The sequence below is a fragment of the Indicator indicator genome, chromosome 13 (assembly GCF_027791375.1).
Source record: "Indicator indicator isolate 239-I01 chromosome 13, UM_Iind_1.1, whole genome shotgun sequence".
NCBI lineage: Eukaryota > Metazoa > Chordata > Aves > Piciformes > Indicatoridae > Indicator > Indicator indicator.
Window position 1 is genome coordinate 29,423,938 of NC_072022.1, and position 25,147 is coordinate 29,449,084.

The window sequence follows — 25,147 nt, forward strand, 5'->3', positions numbered from 1 at the left end:
TGTCAAGCTGCAGCCTGGAAGATGTTCTCGAAGTGGAAGAGGTCTGGGAGTTTTGGTGCTTCTGGCACTACTGTCTCCCTCCCAGGAGCACTGTAAGAGCACTCATCCCACAGAAATGGCTGCTGAGGCAGCCAGCAGGAGCCTGGGAGCAGGAAGAAGAAAAAGCCATGACCAGCTGGTCAGTGTGATGCTCCCTTCCTCCACGGGCTCTAGCTCTGCTCCTGGACAAGAATAGGGATGGACATGACTTGTTTTCTTCCAAGGCTGACTAATCCTGCTCCAGCTCCCCTGCTGCAAGGTGAGCACAGGTGTCCTATCTTCCCCCCTGCATGAGAAGCCTGCCCTTGCCTGGGAGAGCGAGGCAAGGGGAAAGCCAGAATAGCTTCTGCTATCTGCGAGTGAGGTTTTGGGCCTGTGGTTAGAAATGCCTTTGCATCTCTACCTCGTCAGCCACCAGACCACCATGAGTCATGAAGGCAGAGATGGCCCCGCCATGGGACAGTCCACTTTCAGCACCTCTCTGGGCCTGCAGCCAGAGGACAGCATGGTTCTGCAAGCCAGCCCAGCAGCCTCCACCTCTCACCCCACAACAAGCACAGTATGGAATGGAGCTTTCAGGTCCTGACCTAGCCTTGGAAATAAATTAGCTCTTTGAATTTGATTTCTTTTTTTAATAAAAACTCTTTATCAAAACTGGATAATTTTTAAAGTAATTGATTTATGAGGAGAAAAGAAGTGGTTATATTCAGAAATGAGAGCTGTTGCTGCCCCTCAGCAGGGCCCTGCACTCAGAGCCCTGCAGCTGCCAAGGCTTGCAGCTCTTGGTGGGCAGTGGTGGCCCAGAGCACCCATGAGCACAATGGGGCAAGGGACTACACTAGCAGGGCAGAGTTCAGGCACCTTGGTCTTTCACCTCCTCACTTCCAGGCTGTTTTAATTCTTTCGCTATCCAAGACATCAGTTTCCACTGTGTATAGTGCATCACTGTCCTCCTCCTCTTCTTCACCCTCCTCTTCTCTAGCCAGCATCTTCTTGAAGACCTCATACTCCTCTGGGGTGGCACAAGCCAAGCTCTCCAAGAATTCTTTCTCTGGTAGCTGAAGGACGCTCTTCAGTATTGGGTTACTGGTTTGGCTCTGGCCTTTGTACGGGGTCTGGTACAGCCCCCGCCGCTCCAGGAAGCTGTGCCGGTTCCTGAGCTCGGTGAACGGCATTTGGAAGAGCCGGGCTTTCACCATCTCCTTCTGCTGAACCCCCATCCTGAAGTAGGCATACTGCGGGCGGGACAGGGCGGCTAAGGCGGGGCCCTGGCCCCGCGACGCACTCCGCCACGCCGGACGCGTTCCCAGCGTGCGGTCCCCGCAACGGGCAGCCCTCACCTGGAAGTGGTGGTGGAGCAGGCGTGGCTCCTGCAGGAGCACAGCGGGGCTGGTCCCCAGCACCTCCCTCAACTGCTCCGCCGTGAAGAGACACTGCTCCCGCAGCAGCCGCACCGCAGCCGCCATCCGCCGCCGGGGCACGGTGAAGAGCTGGGGGCAGCGGCTCACCGCCCGCTGCAGCTGACCTGCGGGCACCAAGCTGAGCGGGCCGGCCGGGGACAGGCCCCGCCGCCACCCCGCCGCCGACGCGCCGCCCTACCTCCAGCGAGTCCCAGGCGCCGCAGCTCATCGGCCCGCGCCCGCAGCCGCTCCGTCGGCAGCCTCAGCAGTGCCGGGCTCCGCTCCAGCAGGTCGAGGGCGGCCTCGGTGCTGAGCCCCAGCAGCAGCAGCTGCGCCGCCGCCGCCTCCTGGCGCTCCGGGGAGAGCTGCGGCTGTAGCCCCAGGAGTCGCCGGGCCTGCTCCTCGCTGAAGCCCATGGGCCTGGGCCACGGCCCCGCCGCCTCCCGACAGCTGCGGCGGGGGCACAGCCCGGCAGCTGCGGGGAGGCAGCGGGGCCCTGGGCCCCATCCCGCCCGACCGCAGCACCACAGCATCCGCCCAGCCATGGCCTCGCGCAAGCGTGGCCGTCGCGGGGAGGAGCCGCATGGGGCCGCGTCGCGCTCCGCCCTTGGAAGGGTCACGGCACAGCGGCGGGCCCCGTGCAAGGCGCAAGCTTAGCCACGATGAAGCTATGGAATGCGTTTTATCATGGAATCATACAATGGCTAGGTTGGAAGGGACCCGAAAGATTATCTATTTCCAGCCCCCTGCCATGGGCAGGGACACTTCCCAGAAGTTGCCCAAGGCTTCATCCAGCCTGGCCTTGAACACCTCCAGGGAGGGGGCAGCCACAGTCTCCCTGTTCCAGTCTCTCCCCACCCTCACTCTGAAGAATTTCTTCCTCCTCTCCAGTCTCAGTCTCCCCTCTCCCAGCTCAAAGCCATTGTCCCTCGACCCGGCACTCCCAGCCCTTGTCCAAAGTCCCTCCCCAGCTCTCCTGGAGCCCCTTCAGGTACTGGAAGGCTGCTCTGAGGTCTCCCTGGAGCCTTCTCTTCTCCAGGCTGAACAGCCCCAGCTCCCTCAGCCTGCCCCACAGGGGAGGTTATCCAGCCCCTCATCATCTTGGTGGCCTCTGGACCCTTTCCAGCCACTCCAGGTCCTTCTTGTGCTGGGGCTCCAGAACTGGAGGCAGTGCTGCAGGTGGGATCTGAGCAGAGCAGAGGGCAGAATCCCCTCCCTGTGCTGCTGCTCTCCCTGCTCTGGCTGCAGCTCAGCACACAGCTGGCTCTGGGCTGCCAGTAACCATGGCTGGCTCCTGCGGACTTCATCACCAACTGACACCCCCAAGATCTCCTCCAGGCTGCTCTCCAGCCACTCATCGCCCAGCCCGGATCTGTACAGGCTTGGCATTGCCCTGACCCAGCTGCAGGACCTTGCACTTGGCCTTGTTGAACTTCGTGAGGTTGGCTTGTGCTCACCTCTCCAGCCTGTTCAGGTCCCTCTGGATGGATCCCTTCCCTCCTGCACTGTCAATTGGGCCACACAGTTTGGTGTCATCTGCAGACTTGCTACGGGTACCTCGATCCCACTGTGCATGTCACTGACAAAGATGTAAAATTGAGACATTTTTAGCAATTACAATGTTTTCATCCTTGATATCTCCGTGAAAGGTGCTTTCCCTGGAAATACTTGGGAAAACCGTGGACATGGCACTTTGGGACATGGTTTTGTGCCCCTGGTGGTGTTAGATTGACAGCGAGACTAGATCGAGGTCTTTTCCAACAAAATCAATTCTATGATTCTATGATCTATAATACATATTTAGAAATTAAGCTAGAGAAGGAAGTCATTTGCAGTGCCATTCGAGTGCACCTGTTTTTCTTTGGTAAAAGATGGAATTTGTTAGGATTTTGAATGCTTATGCCAACAGCTTCCTGCTTTCTTCATTTAAATTTAAAACAATTGATGTAGGCTTTAAATAGAAGGCAAAATGATTTTATGATTCTATGACTCAAGCTGAAAGAGGAGGAAAGAACTAGGTGTTACTACACAGAGGTGTGAATCTGGGTAATCTCTGTGGCATCACAGCAACCCGACAGTCACATTTTGGCTTGTTCAGACATGAGATAAACAAGACATAGATCCTAATTTTGATAACTGGAAATGAACCCAGGTCTGCCTGGCAGCATTGCTGCACTGGATGTTACAGTGCTCTTGGGAGAGAGACTTCAGGTCTCCTTTCCTCTCCCAAATGTGCAGGAAGATGGCAAGCACTTGGTTTGTTTTGGTTTTTTTTTTTGTTGTTTTTTTTTTTTTTTTTTGGTCTGTGTTGTGGGTTTTTTTTTTTTTTTTTTTTGGTTTAGTTTTTGTTTAGAAGCATCAGAGCTCACTGCTATAATCCTGCAGGACTCTATTTTTATCCCAGCTTCACTTGGAGGGTCCTTTGGTTTCTCCAGAGGATATTGCTATGTCTCTGCTACTGCAGGATGACAAAGAATTTAAGAGTCAAGTTTGATATAAATAATATAGCCATTTCTAAATTCCCTTCTTCTTTCTGCATGATTCATCCTCTAGTGCCATAATTAAGAATAGCATCAGAATTATATCACCTTGGAGACAATTGTGATCCCCGACACCATACATTTGAGCAAGAAAAGCAGATGGCTGAGGGAGAAGAATTTCTATTTATAACACAAAGCTCCCTTTGCAGAAGACTACTGTGCAGGTTTGGAGTAATGAAGCCCCTCTACACACTCAAGGTGGGTTTAGGAAAAGGGCTTCTCCATCAGAAGTCTAAAAGAAGTGTTGACTGCAGTTTGTGAATGCTCACTGCAAAGCAGACATAGAGAAGGTGCAGCACTTTGGCTACCATCTTCCATCAGCACCCCAGGCAAGGGGAATGTGGACATAGTGGTGCCTTTACCAAGTACAAAGTAATTCCTGCATACCTCAGAGCAAGGAATTTACTCCAAAATATGCGAGGGGGACTTAATGGGGAATTGCAGTTGTGGTTTACTGTGTCCAACTGTGGGGCCCCCAACACAAGAGAGACAGAGAGCTGGTGGAGTGGGCCCAGAGGAGGCCACAAAGATGATCAGAGGGCTAGAGAACCTCTCCTGTGAAGACAGACTGGGAGAGGCTGGACTGTTCAGCCATCAGACTTGATGGGGCCCTGGGCCCTGGACAGCCTGCTCTAGTTGAGGGTGTTCCTGCTGACTGCAGGGAGATTAGACAAGATGACCTTTGAAGATCCCTTCCAACCAATGCAATCTGTGAACAAAGAATAGTTCAGCTGTCAGATGAGCTCCTGACTCGCAGTAAACTCGAGTTATTTTGCACAATGCCACATTAAAATTATTTAAATTCCTTACAAAGAGGAGAGGTTTGTACTCCTACAAGCAACCTAAACCAAACACTGATATAAGTGTGGCTTTTAGTGAGGTCTCGAGCAACTTTCCTGTACTTTCCTTCCATAACAGAGGAGGGGAGCCTGTTCCCCTATGGCTGTGAGAGTTGGGGCTGTTCAGCCTGGAGAAGAGAAGGTGCCAGGGAGACCTTAGAGCAGCCTTCCAGCACCTGAAGGGGCTACAAGAAATCCAAGAAGGGACTTTTTACAAAGGCTTGTAGTGAGAGAACAAGAGGGAATGGCTTGAATCTGGAAGAGGGGAGATTCAGATTGGAGATTAGGAAGAAATTATTTCCAGTGAGGGTGCAGAGACACTGGAACAGGTTGCCAAAGGAGGTCTAAATTTCCAGCTCAAAGCCATTGCCCCTCATCCTGGCACCCTTGTCCCAAGTCCCTCCCCAGCTCTCCTGGAGCCCCTTCAGCTACTGGAAGGCTGCTCTAAGGTCTCCCTGGAGCCTACTCTTCTCCAGGCTGAACAACGCCAGTTCCTTCAGCCTGTTGTAGCAGAGGTTCTCCAGCACCCTGACCATTTTCATGCCCTTCCTCTGGACCCACTCCGTCAGGTCCATGTCTTTATTGTGTTGAGGGCTCTAGAGATGGACACAGTACTCCAGGTGAAGTCTCAGCAGAGCAGAGAGGCAGAATCACCTCTCTTGACCTCCTGGGTGCTTCTTTTGATGCAGCTCAGGATGCCATTGGCCTTCTGGGCTGCAAGCACACACTGTTGGCTCATGTCCAGCTTCTTATCCACCAGCACCCCTAAGTCCTTTTCTGCAGGGCTGTTTTCTATCACTTCATCCTCCAGCCGATAGTATTGTCTGTAGCACTGATAAAAATATTAAACAGTACAGGTCCCAGTATGGACCCCCAAGGGACACCACTTGTCACTGATCTCCATGTGGACTTCAAGCCATTGATCACTACCCTCTGGATATGACCACCCAGCAAATTTCTTATCCACTGGGCAGTCCACCCTTCAAATCTGTATCCCTCCCACATTTTCCTGTCCTTGTTTAGAAAAATATTTCTTGACTAGTTAATACATGTTTTTAATTGGAAGAAACTTAATATAGATATAAAAAGGTCTGCAAACAATCCCTGCTCATGTTTTCCTTGCTGCCTTTGTGTCTTGTCTCCTTCCCTCAGGAAGACTCAAGGCATTTTCTCTCAGCACAATGAATGTGCCAATTCTTGCATCCAGTGACAAGTGCTTCTCAGAGGTTACTTATGTCCCATGGTGCTCCACTTCAGTAAACATAGTTGATTTTTTTACACTGAGGGTGGCGAAACACTGGCCCAGGTTGCCCAGAGAAGTGCTAGATGCCCCATCCTTGGAAACATTCAAGGTCAGGTTGTTTGGGGCTTTGAATAAACTGACCTAGTTGAAGATGTGCCTGCTCACTGAAGTGTGGTTGAACTAGATGACCTCTAAAGGTCTGTTCCATCTCAAACCATTCTATGACTCTGTAAATCCTCTGCTCCATTTTTTCTACTCCTCTCACCAGTGAGCGCACCATCACATTCTGCAGCTGGGCTGGCTCAAAAATTGAATAAACTTGAATGTTATTTACTTCCAGTCTCTCTGGATCAGGTTGGGAAAAAGGGACGTTTTGGTGTGATTCCATCAGCTATGACAGCATATATGTCTGTGGCTGTAGAAATAGAGACATGTAAGCAAAACGACCATTTTTTCCACTTCTGCAGCATCACGCTGATCTCCAGATGAGCTCTTCCTAACTCTGCTGACCACAGTCGTTCATTGCGAAAGCAAAGGGGAGCCAGAACAGGCTGGTCTACACTGGGAGGAGATGAGAAGCAGCGCTGCAAAAATAGCAGTTTAATTTCTTAGAGGAAGAGACTATTCTCAAATCAGAATGTTTACTTATAACCTGCAGTCTTCATGTCAAGCCTTTTATCATTGTTATGTGATCTTGACAGAATGAGTTTATGAATTATACAGTGATTCCTTGGAATGGATGGAGTTTAGAATCAGATCTTTTAGCATACATTTCGGTTCAATCCTGGATTTCACTGAATCAGATTTAGATTACATTGAGATTTAGATTTTCCCCCTCCGTATCCAGTTGACGACCTCTCTCTGCCCCTCCCGCCAAGGGCCACTACAGCTCCCATGAGGCCATGGGACGCGCATGCGCACCAATGGACAGGGGCCAGAATGGTTCCCCACCGCCCCGGCGCAGCGCCTGCAGGGCTTGATTGGCTGCGGTCTGTCACCACTAGTGGGCTCTGATTGGCTACGATGGCGGCCGAGGCGGTTTCCGGCAGGAGGCGGTGAGAGGAGAAGCAATATGGCGGCGGGGAGCGGAGAGCGACCACAGGAGATGATGGAGGGTGAGAACCCGCTACGGAGATCGAATCGGCTCGCCGCCCCGGCAGTGCCGTTCGGCGGGATGGCTGCGGGAGGTGGGGTTTGTGGGCCCTCCGCGGCCCATCAGCCCCCGGGTGTGCACGCCGAGGGCGGCTGCCCCGGGGGAAGCGGGGCCCTGGCTGGCCATTGAGCTGTGGGGGGGTAGGACGTGTGCTGTCTGGGGCATGGCGTGATGCCTTCCCCCTCCCCGGGGGCTTCACGCCAGACAGGTGGAGGAAGAGGTCGATTTGTGACCGTGACGCAAAAAGCTGAAGGTAATACGTCAAAAATACCTTGCGTGACGTCGCCCCTTGAGAAGAGAGTAAATAATGGAAGGGGAGTGAGTGGCGGGGGGAAGGAGGAGTGAGGAGCTTCAGGTCCTCAGGGTCAGGGTGACCTACCAGAGTTGTATCTCGGTAAATGGTGAAGGGGTCTCACAGGTTGTTCTGGGGAGGCAATGGCTTTTATCTGCAGAGGTCTTTTAAATTTTTTTTTTTTTTAATGCCCTCACTTTTTGTGTCATTGGTACTGTTGTACATGATACTGATTTTTTTCTGAAAGTTTAAAAAATGTAATAGTTCTAATTCCATTTCCATACTCTTTGGAATTACACTTCATTGATCTAAGAAATTTCCTTTTTCCTCCAGTCTTCTTCCCAGATTGTTGGTTTTAGGAAGATGTGATGGGAGGAAAAAGTGCATCCAAAATCAAAGTAGAAACAAGGGGTAAGAGGCCTTTTACTTAAGACTAAACCTTTCATTTGGTTAACTTAGGATTTCTACTAACTGCATAGTGGTAAATATGAACCCTGGTTACTATACCTGCTTGCTACTTCTTCCCGTCAACCCACTGCTGGAAATAGCCTAATTCTGCTGTTATGGCTCTTACGCAGTTGATAAGCGTCTCGAGTCGGAGGAGTCGGGGGATGAAGAAGGGAAGAAGCAGGCAGTGCGCTTAGTGACAGACCTCAGCCAGCAGAGCCTGAGGGATGAGCAGAACGGCGAGAACTCTGCAGGTACCTTCCCCACCTACCTGTGGGCTCAGGAAGTGTCTTTCTCGTGTGTGCAGTAGCATGTGCATACCAGCCCTTTGTGTTTCTTATGGCTGCCTGATCAGAGAGTCATAGAATGGTGGGGGTTGGAAGGGACCTTTGAAGATCGAGTCCAACCCCACTGCCAGAGCAGAGTAACCACAGGTCACAGGGACACTTCCAGGTGGGTTTGGAAAGTCTCCAGAGAAGGAGACTCCACAGCCTCTCCGGGCAGCCTGCTCCAGGGCTCCAGTACCCTCACACCAAAGAAGTTTCTCCTCATGTTGAGGTGGAGCTTCCTGGGTTCCAGTTTCTGTCCATTGCCCCTTGTCCTATCGTCACAGGACACCACTGAAAAGAGCCTGGCCCCTTCTTCTTGACAGCCAGCTTTCAAATATTTATAAACATTAATAAGATCTCTTCTTGGTCTTCTCTTCTCCACATTGAACAGCCCCGGGTTTCTCAGCCTGATGGTTGTATCAGTGTTAGTGAACAAAGTGGATCTGCCCTAGAGCAATATTCTTTATAAATAAATAAATTATAGTGTTCTCATTGATAAAATTAAGCTGACTTCTTTTTATGGGGCCACTGATACCAAACTTTTTGTTTATTTTCTTCTTTATTTATCCATCGACATTTCTCTTCAAAATCTTTCCTATCAAAATGCAGACCAGATTTATTCATTCTGTTTTTCAGTGGATGCCGTAACTCTCTGTGGAAGGACGCTGGAAACATTCTTTAGAAATAAACATAAGCAGCTTTTCAGAATTCTGCTTTAATGTATTTATTTTTTTACCTAAAGAGTTGTCGGATTCTTTTGGAAGGCAAAGATCCTGATCTTGTTGGAGGGGTCCCTGCTCACTGCAGTGGGGTTGAACAAAACGACCTTTGAGGGGAAGGTTGGAGTAGATGATCTCTAAGGTCCCTTCCAACCTAAGGCATTCTGTGAAGGGTTTGCTTCTCAGTAGCTTGCATAGAATTAGAGCAGATCTATTTCTGAAGACCTGATGTGGTCTGGGCTTCTGGTGCTAGCTAGTAGTCAGAAATGAGATAGCATCCACACTGCTATTGCTGGTGTGGATATGGAAATGAAATAATGCAGAAAATTTTTATCCTTTTTTACTCTGCGTCTACTGAGCCTTCCTAATCTTAGCCTTGCCCATGAGAATTTGCAAGAGTAATTTGTAAACTACTAAAATTATTATGAAAATTAAATCTCATTCCTGATTAAATTAACTGTTATCTAAGTCTAATTCACTGTTGAATGTAAAGAAACCCCTATAAATAAAAAAAAAAAGTGTGACTGTAAAAATGTCAAGCACACACCTTGTACATCTGAAACACTACCTGATTAATAGGACTGTGCGGGTCAGGCTGTCACAGTTTTTCTTCGCATGCCTGTAACTTGGAGCCTTCATTCAGGTGATGTCATTTAGCTGGTTGGTTGAGGTTGTATCATGTATGTTGTTATGTTGTTCCCCCAGAAATTACATTATTAAAGAAAATACCTCAGATGATGTGCTTTCAATTCAAATGAAAGCAGAAAAAAACACGTTCAGTAGACATAAAGAAAAGGACTTGGGGATGTTGATTAATGAGAAGCTCACCATGAGTGCCCTCACACAGCCCAACAGGCAGCTGTGTGCTGGGCTGTATCCAGAAGAGTGTGGTCAGCAGGGCAGGAGAGGGCATTCTGCCCTTTGATTCTGCTCTGCTGAGACTGCTACCTTCAATCCTGCCTCTGTTTCTGGTGTCCCCAGCATGAGAAGCACACAGAGCTGCTGGAGAGAGTCCAGAGGCAGCCACAGAGGTGATCCAAGGGCTGGAGCAGCTCTGCTGTGAGGCCAGGCTGAGGGAGCTGGGGGTGTGCAGCCTGGAGAAGAGAAGACATATTTCCACATATTTCATCAGAAGATCATGAGTAGAAGGAGCTCAAGCAGCTGAAATTTCAAATTCATTATTTAATGGTGAATTCTAATCTCTGAGGGATGGAATTCTTCAAGGAAGTGCCTCTGTTTAGAAGGCTTCGAACTTAGCTATTGATAATGTTTTTCATGTATATTCAGTTAAAAAAGCATAGCTGGGCCTTTAGTGGCTGTAAATGATTGTGATGCTGTGAAGTTATGTAATGAACTACAGAATTTGGGGTTTTTTTTGTGAGGTTTTTTCCCCACATCTGCAAAGCTCTATGGCTTGCAGGCACAAAATTCACTTAAGTAACTGTACTGCCAGAGCAGTGTTTGTTCTCTTGAGAAACCCACTGCATTAAAAACTGTGGGCTAAAGCACTGTCCTTGCTTGCTGCATGCAAGTGAAATTGTGGTTCTATTTCTGAAGTGATTGTAGAAAGGTCAGTGTAGGGTGTGTTCTGTCTATGGTTCATAAATAAAATATTGGTTGACAGTTGAGGCTGTTCAGCTTGGAGAAGAGAATGAGCCAGGGAAACCTCAGAGCAGCCTTCCAGTAGCTGAAGAGGCTCCAGGAGAGCTGGGGAGGGGCTTTGGGTGAGGGCTGGGAGTGGTAGGATGAGGGACAATGACTTTGAGCTGGGAGAGGGGAGATTGAGACTGGAGATGAGGAAGAAATTCTTGAGAGTGAGGGTGGGGAGAAACTGGCACAGGTTGCCCAGGGAGGCTGTGGCTGCCTGCTCCCTGGAGGTGTTCAGCGCCAGGCTGGATGAGGCCTTGAGCAACCTGGGCTGGTTTAGGGCAGGGGGTTTGGAACTGGCTAAGCTTTGAGGTCCCTTTGCACCCTCGAAGTCAAAGAAATTTATCCTTGGTAGCAACAGCATAGAGTATCCCACTCCCTGACAAAGTGCATAGCTCCTGATGGAGAAGGAAGATGTAAAAATTCAAGTGTTGTCCATTGCTAGAATGCTGGCAGGCAACATTCTGTGATTCTGTGGTTTGTTATGCTTGTCAGTTTTTGTGGTATTTCTGTGCTGTCATTTAATGTCACCAAGGCTACCAGCTCATTTTGCATCCCCCAAACACAATTTATGCTCCCTGCTAATTGTTGCTATGAAGAATATTAAAAGAGGAGTGGCAAAGCATTGCTTTTCAGTCTTGTGTGAGTTACTTCAGTTAGTGCTTTTTCAGGTTGGATTGCCCAGGCAAGAGCAGAATCAGCAAGGGAAATAATGGTGAATGGAGCTATCAAAAGGAGTTTGATGGCAATATTAAAAATTGTAATGCTTGTGCTGTCCATCCTTAAGTTGGTACTCACAGTGCCAAGGAGCAGTAGGGGAAACCCTCATTAAGTTAAGGGACAGCTGGCATTCACAAGGGTGTTGTAATGGTATTAGACTAGAAAAATAATTGTTACTTCTGGGTTAATGAATGAGCTTGCATACAGTAACACAAGAATTAATGCAAAGCCTTTGGGATCTGCCTGTAATTAAAGTTCTTGGGGGTTTTGGCAGTACATAGAGAGGTACACATGTGAAGTGCTTGCATGTTCTAGATCTGGTTTGCAAAGTTGAATTAGGCTTCCTTTGGAAATTGATGCAAGCAGCTCACAACCTTCAGTTAATGGGAATCAGATATGAATTATTCAGCATGACTTTATCCTGTAGACTTCACTCCCTCTTGTGCTGTGATAGAAGCATAACAAATATTGGGCTGTCTTCCAGAGCTGGAAAGGCATTTCCCAACACTGTGTAGTATGATAGCAAATGTTTTCTAGCATATTAGTGAATTCAAGCAAACAAAAGAAGGGAGATTGATGCAAAAATATGCACAACATTGATATAAATACTGCCAGTTAATTAAAGAAAGCAGAAGAGTGGGGTTGCTGAGGTAGTTGGTCATTCCTGGCACTATCACTAGACAGTTTAGATCCCTCCTTGGCCACGTTTTCTTAGGTTGGAGGAGGGGTGGAAACAGTTTTGAATTGTGTCTCTTCAGAGGGATGCTGGCCCTAACTGTAAAGCAAAGCAATCCTGCCCACATCAATCTTAAGCAATCAGCACTCGGCAGCCCCACACAGGCAGGCTGAGGAAGGTGCTGTTCTTTCTTTTGCATCTAGGCATTAAATTCTGTTGCTTAGAAAGCTTTTTTTCATGCCTAGCTGTCACAATGAGAGTGGAAATAGGCAAAATGTATTTTTAATGTGGCAGGATATCTGAACTGTGTGTTTTGTGTTTCTTCTTCTGAGAAGCATTTGCTCCCTTTATCTTCCTGAATGGTAGCCGTTGTTATCTTGCCTTTAGCAGGCAGCAGAAGTTTATAAAGTATTTTGCTTCTCCTGCAGGAGAAGCAGAGACACCAGTGGACATGGAGACAATTAGCCTGGACCCAGAAGCTGAGGTAAAAGCAGATTTTTGTCCTTAGGGGCTTTATAGGGTGGGAAGAAGAGGTAGGCAAAGGTAAGTATTGAAACCTGATTAGAAGATCTAATTCTCCCAAAGGTGCTGGCTACCACAATCTTCCCCAGAATTGGTTCAGAGCCTTTAGAGGTGAAATGGAAGTTTTTTATTCTTAATCAGCAGCTGAAACATCTTGTCAGTAACTTAGAATTGTAAATGAAGGTTGCAGGCACTGAAAGTGAGACTGTGCTGCAGGCATTCTGGATGGGCTGGGAGCTTTTGTGGCAGTATCTACTGAACTGATTGCTGCTGTCAGCCCTGTGGGTTAGAATCTTAGAATCACCTGGTTGGAAAAGACCTTAAGATCATTGAGTCCAACCATAACCTAGCATCTCCCTGTACACAACTGTAGAAGGCACAGCACCTTAACCAGCCTCGTGCTTTGGCACCTGCAACCTCGTGAGCCTGTTACCTGGGAGTTTTTGAGCTTGGGTGAGGAAGTGCTCAGTTTTTCTTGGATTGACTGACCAGCAGAACAAACATCTGGGGCTGGACAGCATGAATGTGAACTAGATCAACACATAGCCACTGCACACCTAACTTTAACAGAACCACCAGACTATTTGAACTGTCAGTGGTTCCTGTTCATCTGAGGCCTCAAACTGGAAATAGCAAAGTATGTTCCTGTTAAGCCCTAGCAAAGTGAGTAAGAGAATTTTATGCAACACTTTATTCATGCTAGACAGCAGAACTTGTCTGTTTCAGTAAATTCAGAATTTACTGCAGAAGATTTCTAAGTTTGGTGAGTGCTCAGACTCAGGAACGAGTTGTGGCCTTTTTGCAGATGCTGTGTTTGCAGTTGACAAACTTAGACCACAGGTTTATAAAATCTTGTGCCAAATCCAATCTTCACAAGCTCTTTGAAGTGAAGTTTTAATGAACAGCATTGGTTTTGAAACACTTGCTGGATCCCACCATTTCTCTTTCAGGATGTTGATTTGAATCATTTTCGAATTGGCAAGATTGAAGGATTTGAGGTGCTCAAGAAAGTGAAGGTAACAGCCCTAAGCAATGTCTATTGGAACTGGAGATTTTGCATATCTAACCTGTAAGAGGACAGATAGAGGACTCTTTTTGGCTGAGATCCTAATGAGTTTACTTCATGTTTAACTGAAGAAGGTAGCTTTACCCGTTTGTCAAGTAGTAATAAAAACCTTGGGGTTGTGCAAGTACTTTTTGGAAGTGGATGAGAGACAATGCGTGAGGACTCATCCTAAGAAGTACATTCAGGTTTAACATAGCTGGAGCACTGTTATGAGGGCCGACTGAGGGAGCTGGACTTGTTCAGCCTGGAAAAGAGAAGACTCTGGGAGGGCCTTATAGCTGCCTTCCAATACCTGAAGGTAACCTACAGGAAGGCTGGGGAGCGACTTGTCTTGAAGGTGTGTAGAGATAGGACAAGGGGAAATGGTTTGAAGCTGAGGGAGAGGAAATTCTTCTATATGAGGGTGGTGAGACTCTGGAATAAGTTGCCTGGGGAGGTTGTGGATGCCCCCTCCCTGGAGGTGTTCAAGGTCAGGCTCGATGAGGCCTAGAGCAGCCAAGTCTAGTTAAGAGATGTTCCTGCCCACGGCAGGGAGGTTGGAGTAGATGATCTCTGAGGTCCCTTCCAACCTAAGCCATTCTGTGATTTATGTAGATTGGAAAGGACCTCTGGAGGTCTGTAGTAAACCTCTGCTCAAAACATGTTGCTTAAAGCCTTCTCTAGTGAAGCTCCTGGGTATTTCCAGCCTCTCTGGGCTGCTGTTACAGTGTCTGACCATCTTTGTGCTAAGATATTTTCCTTTGTTAGAGTTGAAATATATAAGGAAAGATTCTATTTTAAAATACTAACAAAACCCAGCAAAACTTAAGGGAGGGAACCTCAACCTTGTTGCTTTTATGCCAAAAGACATTCCACGCTGTCACTCATGCATTTTCCTGTTTGCTTTTAACCTTCTCCCCAATTCTTAGACTCTGTGTCTCCGCCAGAATTTGATTAAGCACATTGAAAACCTGGACCAGTTGCAGACTTTGCGCGAACTGGATCTTTATGACAATCAGATTCGGAAGATTGAGAACTTGGAGTCTCTGGTGGAACTTGAGTGAGTCTGGGGGAATTACTAAAATGAGATTGAGGGTGGTTTGCTACTCATTGAATTACTCATACTGTACTTATTCCAGTGCTTATCACCCAGGCCTTCCTCGTGACTCATTTGGGTGCTCTGTGAAGGAAAATCTGTTCTCCACTGTTACTAAACCTCTGCAGTAAGCAGGGAGCTGGAAATGAAATGTGCTGTGTAAAGCAGCAAGTGTGGTAGGTGGGTGCAGTTCCTGTGCAGGTGTGGAAGCACTCAGGACCCCCTTGCTTTTGGTAGCCATTGCTCTGTATGACAGCTTTCTATTCCTGCAAAAACTGGCAGGAGATTTCAGGTGACAATAGGGACTGTTTTGGAAGGGTGTTAGGGAAGGAGTTTCTGGCAGGCTTTTTTCCCAGTTTCTGGGAGTGGTATCACTCTGGAGATATGTTGCAAAACTTTTCCCACTAGGGCGAGGAGATCTGATCTACTTCTCATGCTTACATAAGGCCTTGGTGTTGTCCTCTCATAGGCAGATTTTGTAGGCAGGGATCTTTCCCAAGGAATATGAATTAGCGTCGTCTCACATTGGCAGCTCCACTGCTGGACAAAATAATGCCTGTCATCTGCATGCATAACAGATCACTGTTTTTTTTCCCCTGGCACACTATAGAAGTATTTTGAAAGCCATTTTAGTTGTCATTTCTGATCAAAAGAAATGACACTTAGGACCTTTAGCCTCAAGGCCTAGCAAAGTGCTTGATCTCTGCAGATAGTGAGGTTCCCCATCAATTTACAAGTGACTCTTCCAGAATCATCTGTGCATGATGGACTGAAGAAACCTTTGGTTTGTTTTCCTTCAGGATCTTGGACATCTCCTTTAACATTCTGCGACACATCGAAGGACTAGATCGGCTCACTCAACTTAAAAAACTCTTCCTTGTCAACAACAAAATCAGCAAAATAGAGAATTTGAGCAACTTGCAGATGCTACAGATGTTAGAGTTGGGATCCAATCGAATTCGGGTAGGCTTGTTCTATGTGATAATAGCTGGAGAGTTTTGAGTTCTGTGGCTTGGGATTAGCCTTTTCTGAAAGTGCAGTTCATTGACCTTTATTGGTGATTTTGTTCTTTCTGTTGTTCTAATAATTTAGTGTGTAATTGCTTATTGCTGCATGCCACGATGCGAGAGACAGGACGCTCCTTGATGCAAGCAAGGTGTCAGTTTATTGTGCAAAGCTTTTTCTTTATATAGGTTAACATAATATCAGAAGGCAGCTTGTAATTGGTCATTAGTATGTCCAAGCAACAGTTGTAAATTCATGATTGGCTGCAGAGAGAAAGTATCACGCGAACGCATATATTTTTCCAAGGCTTAAGCAAGCGTCAGGCAAGAGATAAAGGATTCCATAATTCTACATTCCTCTATCCTCGCTTTTGCTTTGTTCTTGTTATCAGGTAACTGCGTAATCCCCACAGGTCACAGTGACCACTGGGAGTTACCCTATCTATGTTTTCCTTTCTACACAGCTGCACTCTGTTTACCACCCATCAGGGTTAAAGCATCTCCTTCTATCAGTAAGACAGTGTCTGGAGTTCTGGTCCCTAAATCAATTCCTTCAGCTGCACATCCTGGATCCTTGAATTAAGTATGCACGTAGTACTTGGCTACTATATCACTGTTGATGAATTCTCTCCTGCATCCCCTGTGTGTTTCCTTTTGCAGAGTGTGGTTTCCATCTGCTAGAGAGCCAAGCCTATCAAAAGCAGCAATTACTGTTTTCCCTTCTTGGAGCCAGGCACTGTGTCCATCAAATTAGTGAATGCAAATTTAATCCTGTAATTGATAACTTGCTGCATCAGTCTCTATCAGAACAGGATCTTCTTGAGCCTTTGCTCTGAACTGCACTGTACCATACTGACTGCTTTTCATAGAATCACAGGATATTTTGGGTTGGAAGGGACTTTAAAAATCATCCAGTTCCAGCCCCCCTGCCATGGGCAGGGACATCTCCCTCTAGACCACGTTGCTCAAGGCCTCATCCAACCTGGCCTTGAACACCTCCAGGGAGGGAGGATCCACAGCCTCCTTGGGCAATGTGGGCTGCTTAGAAGGGCTCGTAGGGACGGGACGAGGGGCAATGGTTTGGAATAGGAGCAGGGGAGATTTAGGTTGGACATCAGGAGGAAGTTCTGCACAGTGAGTATGGTGAGACACTGGAACAGGCTGCCCAGGATGTGGTTGATGCCTTGTCCCTGGAGACGTTCAAGATCAGACTCAGTGTGGCCCTGACCGACCTGCCTTAGTTGGAGGTGTCCCTGCTGACTGCAGGAGTGTTTGACAGAATGACCTTTGAGGGTCCCTTCCAACCCAATGCAATTTGTGAACCTGTTTCAGTGTCTCCCCGTCCTCACTGTCAAGAATTCTTTCCTAATCACCTGTCTCAATCTCCCCTTTTCCAGCTCAAAGCCATTGACCCTTGTCCTGTCACTACAAGGCCTCGTAAAAAGTCCCTCTCCAGTATATACAGTGCAGTTCGTGACTTTTTCAATTGAGGTGATTTAAAATCTGTGTCACTTTAAAAAGAAGCAGTTCTGAGCAGTCTCTCCTGTCTTTCACCTATGCCTTTCTGTGTTTTGCCTAGTTTGTAAGAGAACTGGTGAAAGAGATGCCACAAAAGACTTGTAATGTGCAGAGACAAGAATTAATTTTTTAGAATCTTTTTCAGTTCTATGCACTTCAGAAAATACTTGTAGCAGATGAGTACATTTCACTCTAAGTTGCACTCCTCATTTACAGTCTCTGGAAAACAGTTATGCTGAGATAGCAAATCAGGAGAAGAGCTGTTTGGATTTGAAGCCTTGTGGAAGCACACTTCTCTTTGTAGAAAAGAAGGAAACTTCAGCTTTTGTAAACAGCAGAAATTTGTGCTGCATTTATGAAGTGGAAACCTTGCAGCCTCAGCAAATCTGCAGATGACACCAAGCTGAATGTTGTTGGTGATGAGACTGAAGGACAGGATCCATCCAGGACCTGGACAGGCTGGACAAGTGGGCTGAGGTGGATCATGAAGCTCAATAAGCCAAGTGCAAGGTCCTACACCTAGGTCAGGGCAACCCTTGATATCAGTCCAGTCTGGGGGATGGTGAGATTGAGAGCAGCCCTGCAGAGAAGGACTTGAAGATGTTGATGGGTGAAAAGCCAGCATTGTGGACTGCATAAGAAAAAGTGTGACCAGCAGATACAGAGAAGTGATTCTGCCCCTATGCTCTGGGGACACCTCACCTGCAGTGCTGTGTCCAGCTGTGGGGGCCCTGCTGTGTGCACACCTTGTGTTGGATTCCCAGGCTTGAGGTGTGCAGCTCCATGGGTCAAGGCTACAAAATGCCAGGCAATTGGATACACATTTGGAGTTGTGTATCACAGCAGTGAATGTCTCCTGTTGTCATGTTGCAGGCAATTGAAAACGTCGACACCTTGGCAAATCTTGACAGCCTGTTCCTTGGGAAGAACAAAATCGCCAAGCTGCAGAACCTGGATGCGCTGACAAACCTGACTGTGCTCAGCGTACAGGTACTGACTCTTTGTCCCGTTTGCAACAGCCTTCTTTACCACCTCCCTGGAGGTGTTCAAGGCCATGTTGGCTGAGGCCTTCAGCAACCTGGTCTAGTGGAAGGTGGGGGTTGGAACTAGATAATCTTTAAGGTCCCTTCCAACCCAAACCATTCTGTGAATTTATCATAAGCTCTGCTGAATCAGCAGGTCTTCAGTGTTGGAGTCAGACTCCTCTGCTGGAAGATAGTGTGATGTTCTCTGTGCTCTCTATTCTTATCCTTTCATCCCAAATGAGATTGACAGACACTGAAAACAGGAAAAAAAGTGAATATTTGATATTTGATTTTTTTTTTTTTTTGTGAAAGAGAGAACAGGAAATTAGTGGGGAAGACACTGGAACAGGTTGCTCTGTTGTTGATGCCCCTGGAGGTATTCAAGGCCAGGCTGGATGAGGCCTTGAGCAACCTGGTCTGGAGGGGGGTGTCCCTGCCTGTGGCAGGGGGTTGAACTGGATGATCTTCAAGGTCCCTTCCAACCCAAACTATTCTGTGTATCTATGAAATGAGTGTTGTCCCCCATTTCCTTCTTGAAATAGATTTCCTAATATATGTATGGCTAACACAAGCTTCTTAAACGACTTAATGTTTAGCATTTTTTCTGTTTATCTGTTAATTCTTTTCTTGCTTCTTCACATAGCAGTTCTCTATGGTTCTGATTGCTTTATTGGGGTGTGAGTAACCTGTGCCTAGGCTAGGTGTGAGGAAGTGCATCTCCTGTTGTTTGGGGGCAACAATAACTTTTTTTTTTTTTTTTTTTTTTTTTTTTGGTGAGGTGTAAGGACAGAGACTGCGTTTGGCACCACCTTGTTCACAGTTCTTCCCTCCTCACAAAAAAGGCACTGAGCCCAGTACCGTGAACATGACTTCTCTGCTATCACTCACTTGATGTTCTAATAAATCAGGAAATGCAGTCTGTCCTTAATGAGCTTAGGGGAAGCTTCTTCATTTTTACCATGTGGCCATTCCATTAAAAATCTACAAGGTGTGAGGAAGAAGTTCTCTTGCAATGAGGGTGGTGAGACACTGGAGCAGGTTTCCTGGGGAGGTTGTGGATGCCCCCTCTCTGGAGGTGTTCAAGGTCAGGTTGGATGAGGCCTTGAGCAACCTGAGCTGGTGGAAGTGGGGGTTGGAACTGGATGATCTTGAAGGTCCCTTTCAACTGAAACGATTTGATGAATCTATGAAATGAATTATAGTAGCCTGTAAGCCTGTTGTTTGTAAGGACACCAAGTAGCAACTTTCAGGCTACAACTTTTGATGGGAAGATCAGAATCTGATTCTTCTATGCTTAGAGACTTGAGTTCCATAGACGTTCCTTGCACATTGGTGGTACAAAGCTCAAATGAGTTGAGCTCATCAGCGTGGACCCAAGCAGACCATTTTCCCTTCCCAGCCATACTTCAGAGAAGAGCCTTTTCTCAAGTGAGTCACTTGGGGTTTGGTTTATTTGGATGCCCTTAAAGCACTGTTGTACTTTCAGAACAACCGCCTGACCAAGATCGAGGGGCTGCAGAGCTTGGTGAATCTGCGTGAGCTGTACCTCAGCCACAATGGCATCGAAGTCATCGAGGGACTGGAGAACAACGTGAGCAGGCTCTTGCTAGCTGTGACTGACCTGTTACCCTAAGATGCTTCTATCAGTAGCTGTGCTTTTCTGGAAGGTTTTGTTCCTCAGCTTTCCCCACTTACATGTAGGGTTCTGGGTCCCTTGAAGAAACCTCAAAGATCCAAGTATTTGCTATATTACGGTAACTTGTGTAAGTGAAGCTCCTCCTTGTGTTGTAAATTGTTTCTTTGATGAGGTGAAGCACAAGATGCACTTAATGCAGCAGCCTGGCTCATGCCAGGACACAAAGGTGTTGGAGCAAGTCCAGAGGAGGGCTACAAGGATGATCCAAGGGCTGGAGCACCTTTTCTATGAGTACAGGCTGAGGGAGCTGGGGGTGTTCAGTCTGGAGAAGAGAAGGCTCCAGAGGGACCTTAGAGCCTTCCAGTACCTGAAGGGATCCTGCAGGAAGGCTGCAGAGGGACTTTTCCTCAGGGTGTCTGGAGACAGGCCAAGGGGGGATGGTTTGAAGCTGAACAGCAGGGTTAGGGTGGAGCTGAGGAAGAAAGTTCTTCAGTGTGAGGGTGGTGAGACTCTGGAAGAGGCTGCCCAGGGAGGTTGCAGGTGCCTCCTCCCCTGGGGGATGTTCAAGGTCAGATTGGATGAGGCTTTGAGCAGCCAAGTCTAATTGAGAGGTGTCCCTGCCTATGGCAGGGAGGCTGGAGTTAGATGATCCCTTACAACCTGAGCCATTCTAGGATTCTATGCGTCCCCATGCCCTAACCACTGCCTTCAGAGGACCTGAGCACCCCAGACTGCGTTTCCCCAGGCACAAGGTCTTGCACGGAGCAGTTTTGCTTAGGGAAGAGATAAAGGTGGGGGAGGGTGGGTAGGGGGGTGAAGAAAGACACAAAGCAGGCTAAGTGATGCCTGCCCTAGGAACCTGCATATTCAGATGCTGCTGATCTTGCCCCCTCCTCCAGGAAAAGCCTAAGCTAATTATCCTTCTAGCATACTATAATGAAGGCTAATAAACACCTAAGGGGTTTGCTTGAACTAGCTGGTGGCTAGTATGGGGGAGGACAAGTAGCAGGACATGGGTTGCCCACCTGAGCCCCCCCAGCTCAGTCCCTCTGTGCCCTCAGCTGGCTTCCTGCTCCCCTGGGGATTGCTACTGCACGGGTGAGAGACTTTTGATGAGGGCTTGTAGTGACAAAAAGAGGGGGAATGGCTTTGAGCTGGAACAGGGGAGGTTTAGATTGGAGATAAGGAAAAAATTCCAGTGAGGGTGAGGAGGCACTGGAACGGGCTGCTCAAGAAGGTTGGATGTCCCTTCCCTGGAGGTGTTCAAGCCCAGGTTGGATAAGACCTTGAGCAAGCTGGGCTGGTGGGAGGTGTTGACAGGGGAGTTGGAATTGAATGATCTTTAAGGTCCCTTCCAACCCAAACCATTCCATGATTCTAATCTTCAGCCATGGAAAGACTGATGGCCGCAGCTGCCTGGCTGCCTCTGCTGCAGCCTTTTACACAGCAGTTTGTAGGTAACTCTCAATTCTTTTTGATAGGACATCTACTGGAGCTGGAAGTAGGAGGGACATACTGTGGCATGTTGCTTTCCTTTGTGTTAATATCCATTTGGAGAAGCCTGTAACATTTTCATTCTCAGCCAACAGTAGATGGTATTGTCACAGAGCAGAGACAGTCTGGAACTTAGCTGACTCTGTGCAAGGCAGAAAAAACCTTTTTCTGGAACTCTTGAGTTTTCTGCTGCAAAAAGTTTGTTCAAGTCTGCTGCTGAAGAGGACATTTGTGATCTGGTTTTTAACGGATCCCTCTTCTTCATGTGTTCTGATGAAAGGCTCAGTCTTTAGGAGCCCTTGGCTGGCAATTGCCATCAGGCTAGTGATTGCTTTCATTTTTGTCATATGGCTTCTGGGATGTCAGTAACCCAGCTTAATTAAAAGTAATCTTCCTTGCTATACACAAGTAGAGATTTCTTGTGCTGCATGTAAACAGCTGGCAATAATTTGTCTTTGCTTCCCACAGCTTCCAACTCTCTGCTTGAAAAAAGTGGGAGAGAGAAGATGGGAAGAAACTTGGTCTAATGTTTTTGTGTTTGCTTGTCTAGAACAAACTCACAATGCTGGACATTGCATCCAACAGAATCAAGAGGATTGAGAACGTCAGTCACCTAACAGAGCTGCAGGAGTTCTGGGTAAGCACGGGATGGAACTGTCCCTGGAATGTCCCTACAGCAGTGAACAAACCCTTCTGGGGAGGAGCAATGGGAGGGTGGTGTACATCTATGTCTTTAAGTAAGCTCACATTCACAGATTGCACTGGGTTGGGAGGGACCCTCAAAGGTCATCTTGTTTAACCCCCTTGCAGTCAGCAGGGATGCCTCCAACTAGATCAGGCTGCGCAGGCCCACATCGAATTTGATCTTGAATGTCTTCAGGGATACCCCCTCCCTGGAGGTGTTCAAGGCCAGACTGGATGAGGCCTTGAGCAACCTGGTCTGGTGGGAGGTGTCCCTGCCTACGGCAGGGGGTTGGAGATGGGTGATCTTTAATGTCCCTTCCAGCGCGACCAACCCATTCTATGATTATCTGCCACACAGCAAACAGTGCACAAAGTTTCCACTTCACTGTGGATGCCCAAGGTGAGGAAAAATTGTTCTTGAGTGTGGGACAGAGCTGATCCATTGATTTTTTTTTTTTATTTTTAATTATTATTTTTTGTTGTTGCTGTTAGTGTTTAAAGGTGATACTGCTTTAGTTACTGCCTCTGCATCCAAAAGCAAAGGATGGCTGAAGTATCCAAGTTGCCAGCAGTTGGAGCATCATCCCTTTGCATGGGAATTCCTCTTCAGTGCCAACAGTGAGGCACCTCCTGGGCTTGATCCCTGGTTCAGGGAGCTTGACAGTAAACATTTCTAGCCCTTAAATATGCAGTGGATCATCTGGGACACTGTTGTAAAGAGACGGTCTCAGTGTCTTGCAGGGTGTTTTATCCCAGTTCATAGATTCATAAAATGATTTGGTTGGAAGGGACTTTAAAAGATATCCAGTTCCAGCCCTCTGCTGTTGGCAGGAACACCTGCCAGTAAACCAAGTTGCTGAAGGCCTGGATACACTCTCAGAAGGGTGGAGCATTTGGTCACTACCCTGGGAGAGTGTGGGGATGGTTAGTGAGGCCTGCCTGGAATGTCTGACAGGAAAGCAGAGCTGGGAGGTTCCAGGGGGAAAAGGATCACATAGCCAGAGCCATTTCACACATGCATGAAGGCTGTACAGTGCCACTGCCCTGGGGTTGTAGAAATCCTCCTGTGCGGTGGTGCTGTGGTGAGGTTGCTGCTAACCAGGCTTAGCTTGCAAGTACCTGTTGGCGTGAGCCTGTCCTGTATGTGCCCTGCAGATGAATGACAACCTGGTGGAGAGCTGGAGTGACCTGGACGAACTGAAAGGAGCCAAAAACTTGGAAACTGTCTATCTGGAGCGAAACCCCTTGCAGAAGGATCCCCAGTACCGGCGCAAAATCATGCTGGCTCTCCCCACTGTCCGGCAGATTGATGCCACCTTTGTTCGATTCTAAACCTCCTGCTGTGCTCCTTCCTGCCCTCCTTGGAGGAATGTCCCAGCTGGGTTTTTTATCCACTTAACCACACAGCCCAAGTCTTCAGTACACTGACACAGAGCAGATGGTCAACAAAAAGCACTGAGTACCAGATATTGTGTACAATACACTCATTGTTTTTGAGATGTTGTTGTTATTATTATTAAATCTTAATATGGAGACTTCTCTCCGTTTCTGCCTCTTACTGATGGGGGAGGTTTGGCCAGCATATGTTTGTCACAGACAGAAGTCACCTGGAGCCACTTGCTGATTTCCTTTGGCTCTGTGACACAGCTTTGGGTTAGTGACATCCTTTCAGACATCACTGCCAGATCCAGTCTTGGTCTGTCAAAGCGTGAAAAGATGCAGACGCTGTTGATGTGGGGCAGAGCCTGAAAGAGACACCCAAGTCACTGTCAGAGCTGCATCCTATCCTGCTGCTCTGTCAAACAATAGAAAACTGCAAGAAGAAATAAATGGGAAGGGTGATTGAAAATTTGCTCTTGGTGGTGCTTTGATTCATTCTGATCTGATGTGCATATGAATCTTTGGAAGCCTGGAATGAATCCGTTTGTCTTCAGCAGGAGAACCAGTAGCATTGAAGAGGACAAGGTGACCCTGTGGAAACTTTTGGAGGTTCCATTTGTGGGCTGTTTTCCTTTTATGTGCCCAGCCCAGCTCTGCTGTGAATTGAGATACCACAGAAGCTGCTGGAGGTGGTGGGGTGACATGGGCTTGATGGTAGAAGCTGCACCCCACCATGCTGCTGAGCAGGGGTGATTCCCCTGCTCCTGCTGCCGGTACATGTTTTTGGGGGTCTTGGAGCCCCCTCATAGCTTCAGGAGGACTTCTTGGGGTCTGTAAGAGCAGCAGCAGGTTGGCTGCTCCAATGGTCATCCCTGCTGCACCCTATATTGTCCTCTGGGCTGCTGCCTGGCAGCCTGCCCCTTGGTGGGCAGCATCTTGGAGGCAGAGCTGGACTTTAATCAAAGCTGTAAAAAACCCAGCAGAAACTCTTCTTCTGCGGGTATGAGATAAGCATGGTGTTTTAAACTTATGTGGCACCCCAAAATCCTTGTGCCAGGCACCCTCCAGGATGTAGGGGGAGATTACCACCCCGTCAAGGACTCTCACTCCCTCACAAAACAAAGGCAATCTGGGGCTAGGCTCTTCAGTTTATAACCTGGAATGTTTTGCTTTGTGTGCTACTCAGCTGAGTAAGTGCTCTGGTTCAAAACTGCACGTCTTGCTCCTGTCCCACCTTTTGCTGTCCCCTTGTATCCCTCAGTTCCCTGTTCCCCTGTGTCACACCTTTTGTAGTCCCCTTCTCCCCTCTCCTTTTCCCGTCCTCTGGTCCCCTTCTTTTCAGGTCCCCTTCTGTTCTTCCTTTCCCTATCCCCCAATCTCCTACCTTTTCCCATCCCTTTCTGTGCCACCTTTGCCCATTTCCCTGCATCTTATCACCCTGCTTTTCATGTCACCTTGTGTCTCTCTGTTGCACACTGGTCAGAGACCAGGGAACAGAATTAAGACTCAAAATAGAGTCAAGCACCAAGTAACTTTTATTTGCCTGACAACAAATTTGCAAGTGCAAAGGAGAGAGAGAAAGGAAAGAAAGGGTCAGTTGAGATAGTTGCCACAGTTGAGATGCCTGCAGCATCCTGAAGGCTGGTTCATCTTCCAGCTCTGTGGGTCTAATGTTGGCAGTCTCTCCTCTTGCATTTGG

At 47.7% G+C, this 25,147-nt stretch overlaps 2 protein-coding genes across 6 annotated transcripts; one reads left to right on the forward strand and one right to left on the reverse strand.

The window, feature by feature from the left end:
* Positions 1 to 727: 727 nt before the first annotated feature.
* On the reverse strand, positions 728 to 1,855 carry MTERF4 (mitochondrial transcription termination factor 4). The gene is made up of 3 exons (XM_054386225.1): positions 1,639 to 1,855; positions 1,380 to 1,564; positions 728 to 1,274 (listed from the first exon to the last, which is right to left on the reverse strand). The coding sequence occupies exons 1-3, from the start codon at positions 1,853 to 1,855 to the stop codon at positions 918 to 920; spliced, it is 759 nt and encodes a 252-aa protein (XP_054242200.1). The 3' UTR covers positions 728 to 917.
* A 5,273-nt stretch (positions 1,856 to 7,128) lies between these two features.
* Positions 7,129 to 23,596, forward strand: PPP1R7 (protein phosphatase 1 regulatory subunit 7). 5 transcript variants are annotated; one of them, XM_054385830.1, is made up of 11 exons: positions 7,129 to 7,176; positions 8,085 to 8,207; positions 8,309 to 8,311; positions 12,473 to 12,528; positions 13,517 to 13,582; positions 14,541 to 14,671; positions 15,508 to 15,670; positions 18,103 to 18,219; positions 19,741 to 19,845; positions 21,935 to 22,021; positions 23,224 to 23,596. In XM_054385830.1, exons 1-11 carry the CDS (start codon positions 7,134 to 7,136, stop codon positions 23,398 to 23,400), a joined length of 1,071 nt encoding a protein of 356 aa, XP_054241805.1. In that variant the 5' UTR covers positions 7,129 to 7,133; the 3' UTR covers positions 23,401 to 23,596. The 5 variants fall into 5 exon arrangements, with proteins under 5 accessions (XP_054241805.1, XP_054241803.1, XP_054241804.1 ...); XM_054385826.1 differs by lacking the exon at positions 8,309 to 8,311 and adding an exon at positions 7,840 to 7,917 and having other exon boundaries at positions 7,139 to 7,176; XM_054385828.1 differs by lacking the exon at positions 8,309 to 8,311.
* Positions 23,597 to 25,147: the final 1,551 nt, after the last annotated feature.